The sequence below is a fragment of the Balaenoptera ricei genome, chromosome 6 (genome assembly GCF_028023285.1).
Source record: "Balaenoptera ricei isolate mBalRic1 chromosome 6, mBalRic1.hap2, whole genome shotgun sequence".
NCBI classification, from domain to species: domain Eukaryota; kingdom Metazoa; phylum Chordata; class Mammalia; order Artiodactyla; family Balaenopteridae; genus Balaenoptera; species Balaenoptera ricei.
Genome location: NC_082644.1, coordinates 38,691,521 through 38,704,987, shown reverse-complemented (window position 1 = coordinate 38,704,987; position 13,467 = coordinate 38,691,521). Strand labels below are relative to the sequence as shown.

The window sequence follows — 13,467 nt, the reverse complement described above, 5'->3', positions numbered from 1 at the left end:
TTATAGATGTGACTGTCAAAAAAGACAAAGAAATCTGTGGAAATGTTCTAAATTAAAGGAGACTTAATAGAAATGACAATTAAATGCAATACCTGATGCTAGATCCTATACTGGAGAAAGAAAAAAAATCTTTTAAAGGGGATTATTAGATCAGCTGACAAAATGGAATGTGGATGGTAGATTAGAGAAAAATGATATATCACTATAAATGTATTAAGTTGGTAATTGTATTGTGGTTATGTAACAGAATACAGTCAGTCCTCCGTATCCACAGGTTCCCATTCCTCAGATTCAACCAACCATGGATTGAAAATATTAAAAAAACAAAACTCCAACAAGTAAAACATGAATTTGCGGCACGCCAGCAACTATATACACAGCATTTACTTTGTATTTACAACTATTTACATAGCATTTACATTGTATTAGGTATTATAAGTAATCTAGAGATGACAAAGTATATGGGAGGATGTGTATAGGTTACATGCAAATACTATGTCATTTCATATAAGGAACTTGAGCATCTGTGGATTTTGGTATCTGAGGTGGGTCCTGGAACCAATTCCCCCTAGGACACTGAGAGATTACTTTATCACTGTCCTTAGAGAAAATATACACTAATGTATTTAGGGGTAAATTACCATGATACATAATATATGGAACTTATCCCCATATGATTTTTTTTAAATTTTAAATATGTATTCATGCATACACACTATTTCCAAGCAGAAAAATTAGAATCACTGTTATAAATTCCTATCGAGTTCTATTTCCCTGCCAATCTCCATCTTTACATCTGTAGTGGTCACAACAGATATTTTTAATGAGGACCCTGAGCCATGAAGAATAAATTACACTCAACATACTTTGTTTTTAATACACATGGAAACATACATAAAAGAAATGTTTCCATCAAAATACAAAACTTTAAATTATAAACTGAATATTAATCTAGGAAATTTTACTATCTCTAAACACTCACTTCCCGAAGAATCCAAACAGTTGATTTTAATATACCTCCTGTTATCTAAGGAACACTTTACATGCAGAATATAAACTCTTCTAACTTGGATCCTACCAGTTCTTTCACCATATCAAGTCCAGAACCACCAACACAGTTATCCCAGATTTTTTGCCTTGAACACCAGAGCCTGCACTGTTTTTCGTCTTTGTAGCTTCTTGAGGCCAGGATGCATGCCATCACATTGTCTAGACTGGCTACCATGACAATTTCACCAAAGCTTGGTGATCACATCTGGTGATAATAAAACTGGTTCTACATCTGCTATTAAGATAGAAATCTCCTTCCAGTATCTTAGATTCTATCTCCAGAGAGAGTCAAATACTCAGTGTACCCCAATTTTGATGTAGCATTCCAAGACAAAAAGGCCCCAGCAGACAAGAGTCAAATGAACTCCCTGTGCCCCAAAAGGCATTAAGCTAAACAGTTGAAAAATAAAGGAGTTAAGATGCTTTTCTGCAGATACTAAAATGGCCCCCTCTACCACTTAACAAAGCAAAACGGGTTGCCACCTAAGAGTCTCAAAAAACACTTTCCTTCAACCTTAGATTTTCTTAGACTTTAAAATCTAAGCCAGAAAGGTTAGATAAAATCTTCCTTGTCAGAGAGAGTGAAAATAACTTATTTTAAGGCCCTTTTCAGACTAATGTATTCAAAGCAACATTATTTTCCTTTCAATAGCTTAGTGTCCATAGTCATCCATGATAAAAAGATGTGGACAAAACAAATTAATCTACTGTTAGCTATACATATCTACCCAATCTTTGTTCTACACCTGTGAATACAATTTATAAAGTTGACTAAACACAGAAATTTATACCAACCTTAAAATTTTTATCTAGGTCATCTTCATTTTCGGTTTCATTTTCAGCTTCTAAATCAATATCATCGTTGTCATCACTTTCATCTACTACGTCATCCACTGTGATACAAAATGTGCTATAAGTAGGTCAGAGGTAAGCATTCTATAACATGCACAACCAAAAGTAGAATGTTTTATATATATATATATATATATAACACTGGTATTTCAATCACCAATGGAAAAGTAAATGAAATTTCCTTATAAAAAATGTCTCTAAGGTTGTTCCAGGTGTTGAAAAACCTGTTAGATGAAGTGAAAGTACTTCAAAATTTGGAAAAGCACTCTAAAAATGTATGAGCTTTTTTACTAATGTTGTCACATTCTAAAAAATTAATAATGTCTTACATTGCAACAGCCTGAATGAAACACCTCGCTTCCTGTTTATGATAAATTTCAATAACTCTTTTCATCCATTTACAATTCACTCCCCATTTATTTCTTTCACTGACTGCCATGTACCATGCACTGCGTTGTGTGCTGGGAATTTTTTAAAAGATGTGTAAATATAGTCCCTGCCTCAGGGAGCTTATGAAGTTAAAGAGAGAAAGAGCAAAAAATAATTATAATACAAAAGGTATACACTAATGAAGGTGTATACTTAAAAATGCCATGGGAATGGAATAATAAATGCAAACTGCCTGGGGCCAAGGTTATTAGTGATCACTTCACAAAACAGGTAATAATTAAGCAGTATCTTGGAGAAAAATATAGCAGCTTTCTGGGTGAACATAAGAGTGTGTGAGTGTGGCTTTTAAGAAGAAGAAATGATAATGCGAAAATAAAGAATTTAAATTATATCTTTGGAAAATAAGTTAATCGTGACTTAACTTGTATGCTTGAGAAAGTACTGCGAGAAGCAAATAAGAAAGAGAAAATGAAGGGTATGATGGGCCAATTAGTTTAGATTTTCACCCCATGGATGATAAGGACTGGGGATTTTAAAGAGGAGAGTGATTTAACTTACATTTTTCAAAAGATCACTCTGGCAGGTATGAGAAAGGGAGCATATATATGGAGGGGGACCAATTAACAGAGGAAAAGACAGTAACTGTCTGGACCAATACAGCAGTAATGGGGATGAAGAATGAATATGCATTAGAGAAAAACCCAGGAAATAGAATGCAAAAGGACATGAGGACCATAGAGGTGGAGGATACAAGAAAAGAAGAGTAAAGGAGTACTCTGAGAGTACTCATGTAAGCAAATGAGTGCATTAAAACAAAGTAGAGAATATTTTTAAAGGACATTTTTCTAAACTTTGTTTTTATTTTTTGACTCTATTGAGGAATAATTGACAATATAACTGTATATATTGAAAGTGTAAAATGTGATGACATATGGTAAAATGGTAAATCATGGTAAAATGATTATCAAGATGAAGATAATTAATACGTCCATCACCTCATATGGTTAACACTGTTAACACTTTGTGTATGTGTGTGTGCGTGTGCATGTGGTGAGAATGCTTAAGATTTACTCTCAGAAACTCAATACACAATGCCATATTACTAACTATAGTCACCATGTTGTACATTAGATCCTCAGAACTTACTCTTCTTAAAACTGAAAATGTATACCCTTTGACCTTATCACCCCATTTACCATTCTCCCAGCCCTTGGAATCCAACTTTCTATTCTGTTTCTATGAAATCGTTTTTTTTTTTTTTTTTTATTCAACGATTCCACACATAAGTGATACCACACAGTATTTGTCTTCCTCTGCCTTGCACATTTCACTTAGCATGAATGCCCACCAGATTCATCCATGTATCCATGTTGTTGCAAATGGTAGCATTTCCTTTTTTTTATTGGCTGAATAATATTCATATATATGATATATGTACATCATATATATGAATCACTTTTCCTTTATCCATTCATTCATGGAAAGACATTAAGGTTGTTTACAAATGTTGGCTATTGTAAATAATGCTGGAATGAACATGGGTATACAGATATCTCTTTAAGATAATGATTTTGATTCCTTTGGATATATACCCAGGAATGGGTTTGCTGGTATGGTAGTTCTATTTTTAATTTTTTGAGGAACCTCCATGTCCTTTTCCACATTAGCTGTACCATGTTACATTCCCACCAACAGCATATAAGGGTTCTGTTTTCTCCAAATCCTCGCTATTTGCTCTCTCTTCTTTTTGATAATAGCCATTCTAAGAAGTGTGAGGTAATATCTCTTTGTGGTTTTGGTTTGCATTTCTCTGATGATTACTGATGTAAGGCACCTTTTCATTATCTACTGGCCATTTATACATGATTCTTTGGGAAAATGTCTATTCAAGTCCTTTGCCCATTTTTAATTGGACTACCTTCTTTTGTACTATTCGGCTATGTAAGTTCTTTGTATTTTTTTGATATTAAACCCCTATTAGATATATGGTTTGCAATTATCTTTTCCCATTCTGTAGGTTGCCTTTTCAATATATTGTCTCCTTTGCTGTGCAGAATCTTTTTAGTTTGCTGTAGTCCCACTCGTTTATTTTAGCTTCTGTTGACTGTGCTTTTGTTATCTTACCCGAGAAATCACTGTTAAGACCAATGTCAAGGATCTTTTCCCTTAAGTTTTCTTCTAGGAGTTTTATAGTTTCAGGCCTTATATGTAAAGTCTTTTATCCATTTCGAGTCAATTTTTGTGAATGGTGTAAGACAGGGGTCCAGTTTCATTCTTTTGCATGTGGATACCTAGTTTTCCCAATACCATTTATTAGAGACTGTCCTTTCCCCATTGTGTGTTCTTGGCACCCTTATCAAAAACCAGTTGACCATAATATGTTTGGGTTTATGACTGGGCTCTCTAATCTGTTCCACTGGTCTATGTGCCCTGCTTTACTTGAGTACCATACTATTTTGATTACCATAGCTTCATAATAGCTTGAAATCAGGAAGTGTGATGCCTCCAGCTTTATCCTTCTTTCTCAAGATTGCTTTGGCTATCTGGGGTCTTTTGTGGTTCCATGCAAATTTTAGGACAGTTTTTGTATTTCTGTGAAAAATGACACTGGAATTTTGATAGGGATTGCATTGATTCTGAAGATCACTTTGGTCAGCATGAACATTTTCATATTAGTTCTTCCAATTCAAGAATACAGGATATCTTTCAATTTTTTTGTGTGTCTTCTTCAATAACTTTTAACAACGTCTTATTGATCAGTGTACAGGTCTTTCAATTTCTTGGTAAAACTTATTCGTAAGTACTTTGTTTTTGATGCTATTGTAAATGGGACTGCTTTCTTAATTTCTCTTTCAGATAGTTCATTATTAGCGTGTAGAAACGCAACTGATGATTTGTATATTAACTTTGTGTCCTGTACCTTTACTGAATTCATTTATTAGTTCTAACAGTTTTTTGGTGGAGATGTTACAGTTTTCTATATATAAGATAATGTCATCTGCAAACAGATGATTTCATTTCTTCCTTTCTGACTTGGATGTATTTTCTTTCTTTTTTCTAGCCTAATTGCTATAATTAGGATATCTAGTACTATGCTGAGTAAAAATGGTGAGAGTGGGCATTCAGCTTTTGTGTTTCTGCTGAACTCTTTATCTCTCTTTCATTTCTGAAGGACAACTTTGATGGGTAAAGTTTTTTTTTTAATTTATTTATTTATTTTTGGCTGTGTTGGGTCTTCATTGCTGTGCATGGGCTTTCCCTAGTTGCAGCAGGCAGGGGCTACTCTTCATTGCAGTGTGCAGGCTTCTCATTGCGGTGGCTTCTCTTGTTGCAGAGCATGGGCTCTAGGTGCACGGGCTTCAGTAGTTGTGGCACGTGGGCTCAGTAGCTGTGGCTCATGGGCTTAGTTGCTCCGTGGCATGTGGGATCTTCCCAGACCAGGGCTTGAACCCATGTCCCCCACATTAGCAGGCAGATTCTTAACCACTGCACCACCAGGGAAGTCCCGGGTAAAGTGTTTTTGATTGACAGTTTTTCTCTTCAAGCAATTTGAATGTATCATCCCACTCTCTCCTGGCCTGCAAGGCTTCTGCCAAGAAATCTACTAATAGGCTTATCAGGATTACCACGTAGGTAACAAGTTATTTCTCTAGTTGCTTTCAAAATCCTCCCTTTGCCTTAAGAGCCTGATGAAAATGTCTTGGTGAAGATCTCTTAGGGATGAATCTATTTGCAGATCTTTGAGCTTGTGCACCTACATAGCCATACCTTCACCAGATTTGGTAAGTTTTCAGCCATTATGTCTTTAAATAAGTTTTCTGTCCCTTTCTCTCTTCTTCTTCTTCTGAGACTCCCATTACACAGATGTTGTTTCACTTAATCGTGTTCCACTATTCACATAGGCCTTCTTCACTCTTTTTCTTTCTGATTTCTTTTTCTCCTCTGACCTTATAATATCACGAGATCTGTCTTCAAGTTCACAGATTCTTTCTTTTGCTTGATTGAGCCTGATACTGAAGTTCTCTATTGCATTATTCATTGTATTCTTCAGGTCCAGAATTTGGTTCTTTTTATGATTTCTTTCTCTTTGTTGAACTTCTCATTTTGTTCATGTATTGTTTTCCTAAGTTCACTGAATTGCTTCTGTCTTCTCTTGAAGTATCTGAGCTTCTTTATTTTGAATTCTTTTTCAGATAACTCACAGATCTCCATTTCTTTAAGTTCAGTTACTGAGAAGTTACTGTGTTCCTTTGGCAGTGTCATGTTTCCTTGCTTTTCCAGGTTTCTGAAGGTTTTGTATTGATGTCTGCACATCTGAGGATGCAGTCAACTCTTCCAGCCTTTTTGGACTGGCTTGGGTAGGGAAAGACTTTCACCTGAAGGTGACTGCAAGAGCACCAGCTGGGTAGCATGCAGCATCTTTGCTTCCTGGGAAGGCACAGTGGTGGCGTCTTTATGCAGCTCCGTCAGTTGAGGTCAACATCAGCACTGACTGTAGGGGTCTTCTGTGGCCTATACTATGGAGGTCCTCAGGTAGCAGTGGTGGCTAGGGCTACTGGGATCCTCAGGGGCAAAGGCTGCTAGGGTCTTCTTGTACTCCTCTTTTCTGCCTATACGAGGAAGTTCTAGCTAAGGGGATCCCCCTTGGCACCTGATCTGGTATGCTGGATCTCACAGCAGTAACAGAGCCAGACAGGGTCCTACAATCAGATGCATGTGGAACTACCACAATGCCTGGGTCCTTGGGCACTGGTGCACTTGCTGTGGCAGTGGCATTGGTGTCTAAGGTGCGAGAATGTGCAGATCTCTCATGAAAATGAGGTCTGGAGCTCTGGGGCTCACTGTAGTGAGTCCAGCTGAGGGGAGATGCAGCAGCTATATGAGCCCACAGCAACAGCTCCATCCCCAAGGAACAAATTCAAGAGGCAGGACTCCAGGCAGCTCCGTCAGCTGAAATCAACTTTGGTGAAGACTTAGGAGGCCTCGGAAACAAAGGCTATAAACATCCACAGCAGCAAGGCTCACTGGGATTCTTCTGCTGTCCTTTTCTCCATGGGGTAAAATTCTACGGAGGGGAACCCTCTGGTACCAAGCTGCTCTGGACTGGGGGATGGGGTGATGGAGATAAAATGCTTCCTGTACTTTTCTATGTGGCCATCCTCAGGTTTTGAGTTCTGCATGGTTTCTGATGCGTCTTCATTGAAGTTCAGAGCTATCCCTGAGATATTTTCATCAGTTTGTAGTTGGTTATTTATTGTTTTTGCTGCGTTTGCAGGGGAGACAAGTGTTGGGACCTCCTACCCCTCCATCTTGCTGATGTAACCTTCTTTAAACTTCCATTTTATACTTCCATTTCCAATGTGATTTTTTTATAGCAAAGATTATAAATTCCTCCCACCCAAGTATCTGTTCTCCTCTCCTTCATTTCAGTAACAGAACCTCTGAATTTTAGCTAGAGGTTATAGATTCCAGCCTCCCTCACAGTAGTTACAGCCATATGACTAATTTTTGACCAATAGTATGTGAGGCAAAGTTGTAAATACAAACTCCAGGTCACATCCTTTAAAAAGAAAATTGCCCTCTCCATTTTCTTCCATTACCATTTTCCACATGCACATGAGGAAACCACCATAGGAGATGATGAAAACAAAAAGAATCTTTTTCCTTTGATGACCTGGTGGACAGAGGCCTACTGTCCAGGATCACCTGCCCATCTTCTGGATGGGTATGTGAGAGAAAAAAAAAATATCTATCTCATGGCAGTGTAGCAAATGGGCTCTGGAGACAGAATACCTAATTCAAATCCTGGCTCCCTGAGTTACTAACTACTTGACCTTGAGCAAGTTACATAAGTTATTTGTGTCTCAGTTTCCTCACCTATAAAATGGAGATACCCACACATACTGTTCTTGGGAGACTTAAAGGAGTTAATATATATAACGTGCCAGGCAAAGAGTATGTGTTATATGGGACTTCCCTGGTGGTGCAGTGGTTAAGAATCCGCCTGCCAATGCAGGGGACATGGCTTCAATCCCTGGTCCGGGAAGATCCCACATGCCATGGAGCAACTAAGCCCGTGCGCCACAACTACTGAGGCCATGCGCCTAGAGCCCATGCTCCACAATAAGAGAAGCCACCACAATGAGAAGCCCATGCACCACAACAAGGAGTAGCCCGCACACAGCAACAAAGACCCAGCACAGCCAATAAATAAATAAATAAATTTATTTTTAAAAAAGAGAGAGTATGTGTTATAAAAACGTCTGTTATTACTATTGTTGCTTGAGGGACTGTGGTACTGTACTGGGTCACTGTGTAACAGCAGCTCAGTCTATCCTAACAGACAGAGTTACCAAATTGCTCTAAATTCTTTTGGAAATAGACCACACAAAGTAAGTATTTATATTGCATATAGTAACTGGGTCTATTTATGTCAATGTACTAATGCCAGTTAGTCGTGGATAAACATAGGAAAAACTGACATTTGGAAAAAGAACTGTTAGGAAAAAAGAAGGCACTGAATTCAGAAAAGCCTATTGCAAACAAGAAAGAGAACTCCTTGGATAGGGAGAAGGGAAAATGCAGTTCAGTATCAAAGAGAAAATATGTTTTTAATTTTTAGGCAAACCTGTCAAATATCTTCCTTTATAGGTATTTTCCTTTGGTTTCATACGCCAGATGTGAAATGTTATATAGCTTAGGGTGTCTGAGACCTTCTTTTCTATTCCAATGATCTATTCTTGTACCATCACCAATAAATATCAATTATTATAACTTAATCTCACAATTAAAATCAGGGAATATAAATCATCCTTGTTGTTAGTTTTCAAAATGTCCTTGGCTCATTTATAGTAAAGACAAAAACACAGGAAAAAACTTAAATGGCTATCAATAGGAAACTAGTTAGATAAATTATACTATATCTCTATGATATAACAATTAAAAGGTACAAGTCAGCACTTTCCATAAGGTTTTGGAAAGTATATTCCAAGGGGTTTATTTTGTTCATCCTATTGCTCCTATAAATGTGATCTTTCCCTTTGTGTTTTCTGTTACTGTTTTTTGTTGATACATACATATACATACACACACGCGCACGCGTGTGCACATGAAGGAAAACTAGTGAATTTTATTCATCTATCTTGTAAACAGGACTTCACTGAACTTTCATCTGGTTTAAGATACATTTTATAATTGATTTGCTTGGATTTTCCACATGAGCAATAACATCCTCTGCAGACACTGATATAACTTTATCTCACTCTTTTAATGATTAATACCTTTCCTTTCCCTGTCTTATTGATTTGGCCAGAGTTTTCAAAACAATGTTAACTAATAATGGTTGAGAAAGGGTTCCTCTAACACTTCATAACTATTTGTAATGTTGGTTGCTGATTTGAGTTAGATAATACTCAGCTAGCATGGAAAATATTCCTTACGAAGTTTTATCTGAAACTAATAATGATTTTTATCAAAACTCTTCACTGCATTTATTAAGATAATCACTGGTTTTCTTGCTTTGACCTACTGATAAATTTTAATTAAAGTCTTAATAATCCTTACTTTGTCAAAGTGTCCTATATCTGAAAATGCCGCTCAATTCAATTTACTAGTATTTTAGATTTTTAGATTTATTTTCATGAGTGACAATGATCTGTAAGTTGTTTCAGGTTATTCTTACCAGGTTTTGATTTCAGCAACATACTAGCTTCTAAACTTTTCTTTTTTTCTATGCTCTGGAAAATAAAGCATAGGAAAATTTCTTGAAAATTGAGAGAACTAATCTATAAAGTCATCATTGTTTGGTGTCTTCACTGAAGGCAACTTGATTTCATATTCAGTTGCAGGTTTTCTACTATTTAAGTCAATTTTAATTACCTATATTTCCCTAAAATATTGTCCATCTCAATCATATTTTCAAATGTATTAACAGGAGCTATCTTTAGCATCCACTTAGATTGACTGGATCTCCTCTATTTAACTTGCCAAGAACTTAGAGGTATATTAAAATCACCCACTAATGCTGTGTTTCTATCAATTTCTCCATATTATCCAAATAATTATAGCTTTATCTACCTTTGTTCTAGTGCTTGGCACACTTGTTATTATCTAGCTTGTATAAAATCATCTTTGATATCTTGCTTTAAACCTTTTGTTCTGTATCTATATTTTGTGGGGTAGTAATAATGTCTTCCTCACCTTTCTTGAGCTGAGAAAAACAGATACACAGTTGCCAATCTGTTTATTTTAAGCTTTCAGTCTTGCTGTTTTAAGAGTTTCTAGGATGCATCAGCTAGCTACTTAGATTTTGTTTTTAACCCAACCTGAGAGTCTCTTTTTTTTTAATGGGAGTATTTTATCCTTTTAGATATCTTATTACTGAAACTGATTTGCTTGTTCTTGCTTTGTATTCAGCATTCTCCGGATTTTGTGCATCTTGGAATTTTTCTTACTTTTCTATAGCAGTGATGGATGGACCTCTTCAAGAATTTTTTCCAAGAAGGAATATACATTATTTTATACAGAATTTCAAAGGGTTCTTAGTCTCTGAGGTCCATCCATGAATTCCCATGGTTCAGTAGATTCTAGTCTAAGGATCTCTGCTCTAGATGTTACTTTTACATTTTGAAACACATATTTGGGCCACTATTTCTATAATTACCATCTTAGAAATACAACAATATTATAATTTAAGAAATCTATGAATATAAATTGCAAAAGACCCAGTTTACTATAGCCGTATATTATGTATCTTCCACCAAAAATTAGTTGATATATTTCAAAATAATAGTAGAGCAACTATTTAGTATTACATAATTAACAATTTGTAATGTTAAAGACAATTACTCTACTACCATGTCTTCTGCATTCTTGACTTAATTCATCACTGGCCTGGCTGAAGTATTATTTAATATAATTACTTCAGAAGGGTTCCTGGGCAATATGCTTCTGTACCCTTGCATATCTAAGAATATGTCACCTTTCCATATGGGTGGCTTCTAATAAGGGTTCAGAAATCTTGAGTCAGAACTTTTCCTTCGAATCTCCAGAGTCTGCTTCACTATCTTTTGGCATTAAATGTTTAAGAGAATAAGTCTGGAGCCCAGCTCAATTCACCCATTAACAAATGTTAAATGCACATTTATTACAACTCATGCAATCTAACGCATGCTGAGGATGAAATGAAGGTAAAAACAACAGTCCTAGCTTCGTGGAATTTACAGTCTAACTGAGGATGGTAAAAACTAATGAAAATTGTGATAAATGTAATGAAGCCTGATATGTGAGAAAATGATGGAGAGCAGGGTGTTTTCTTTGTGTCTATGCAATTGCTATTAGAACCCTGCTCTCACATCTTATTCATGAAGCCTTCTTAGTCAATTAAAGTCTCCATTTCTAGTTCAGTGATCCATCAGTCTGAAATGATGCAGAAAAGGAACCCTCAGAAAAATATTATCTCTGTCTTTTTTTCCCCCATGTTTGATATATTCCCTGCACTACAAGTCAGCTTTCTCTAGCCATGTGATTATTCTGGACACGGAACAAAGAACACTCTGGGGTATATCCTATCTCTCTCCCAGTGTTACTACCTGCCACATATAGCGAAGTCTCACAAGCTTTCTACCAGTTAGACCACCACTTAAACCTCCATAATCCTACATTGAGAGAGAGAAAGAAATTCCAACAGCTCCTTGATTGTCCCTCCAAATTAGGTACTAGTGGCCCTCAACCTGGAGCCAGAGATACTGCATTTCATAGAAGGGTGAATAGAGTTGACACTCTTCCTTAATCTATTCTTTTCTCCAACATGTTTGTTGCACACCCTATGTTTATTCCATGGGAATGCTCCTTTTATCTAGTTTTCAGATTCAGTACAGATTTTTCCCCTATTTTTGAAGTCTGTTGGCAATTTTAAATGGAATGAGAAGAAGCAATTACATCACTGTTTTCACTTAGCTATGTTTAATCAAGCCCCAGACTTAGACTTTTAAACCTTTTAAAGGAAGTTTCTGAATAATCCATTTTGATATTTTGTGTAGACTAAACTTCTACTTTAATAACTAAATACTTTAGAAATGAAATCATAACAGTGAACTCTGTGATATATACCATAGGTAAGTCTATATCAAGGATAATAAACTAATTCTAATTACTTGAAAATTTTCTTAAATCACTTACTTCAAAGAGTTGCTTTTCAATATAATTAAAAACCTCTTATTTTTTTAAAAAAGTGATCACCTAACAAGAAAATACTTTAGAAATTCTATTAATAGCCTAGACTACTTTCTCTTTTTAATTTTGCTATGTCTTATCAAAAAAATTCTGCTTTGGGCTTCCCTGGTGGCGCAGTGGTTGAGAATCTGCCTGCCAATGCAGGGGACACGGGTTCGAGCCCTGGTCTGGGAAGATCCCACATGCCGTGGAGCAACTGAGCCCGTGAGCCACAACTACTGAGCCTGCGCTTCTGGAGCCTGTGCTCCGCAACAAGAGAGGCCACAATAACGAGAGGCCCGCGCACTGCGATGAAGAGTGGCCCCCGCTTGCCGCAACTAGAGAAAGCCCTCGCAGAGAAACGAAGACCCAACACAGCCATAAATAAATAAATAAATAAATAAAATTTAAAAAAAAAAAAATTTTGCTTTTTGCCCACATTAAGAAGTGGAAACCCTTACTTCCTTTGCTATGTATACAATATTGCACCAAAAATGACAAAAAGCCAATTTATGATCATTTCATATTTTCTATCAGGTAAGTAACTGTTCAAGTTTTGTTAAACATAAACCATAACATGTCTGATGATTAGACATCTTTAACTTTAAAAAATGAAGTTCATTAAAAAGCTACAAATATAAGCTCAAATATAATTACCTAAACAGTTAATGTTTACATTCTTAGATTTTGAAAATTTATATAAACTATCAAATACTGTTCCTGCGTGGCGCTTTAAATTTTTCACAATTCACATTTCCACATATGTAGCACACCCCACATTCCTTCCCTTAATTACTCAACCTCAATTTCTTATATTTGAAGAAATATTTATTAACTAAAAAATAATATGAAAGTTTATCATGTTCATTAAAGCCTTCTTTTGCTAGGGAGATGAACAAAAGCAAAAATAGATAAAGTCACACAATTCCAATAACCACTGAAAGTCAGCAAGAAGCATGTGGT

At 36.2% G+C, this 13,467-nt stretch overlaps 1 protein-coding gene across 6 annotated transcripts in view; it reads right to left on the bottom strand.

Annotated features, from left to right (window-relative positions):
- The window catches only part of AGTPBP1 (ATP/GTP binding carboxypeptidase 1), a 178,751-nt gene that overhangs the window by 95,300 nt on the left and 69,984 nt on the right, over nucleotides 1-13,467 (bottom strand). For all 6 annotated transcript variants that reach the window (XM_059924507.1, XM_059924513.1, XM_059924508.1 and 3 more), the window contains one exon: nucleotides 1,846-1,943. In XM_059924507.1, coding sequence (XP_059780490.1) covers nucleotides 1,846-1,943 — 98 coding nt within the window. The remainder of the gene's footprint in view (nucleotides 1-1,845; nucleotides 1,944-13,467) is intronic.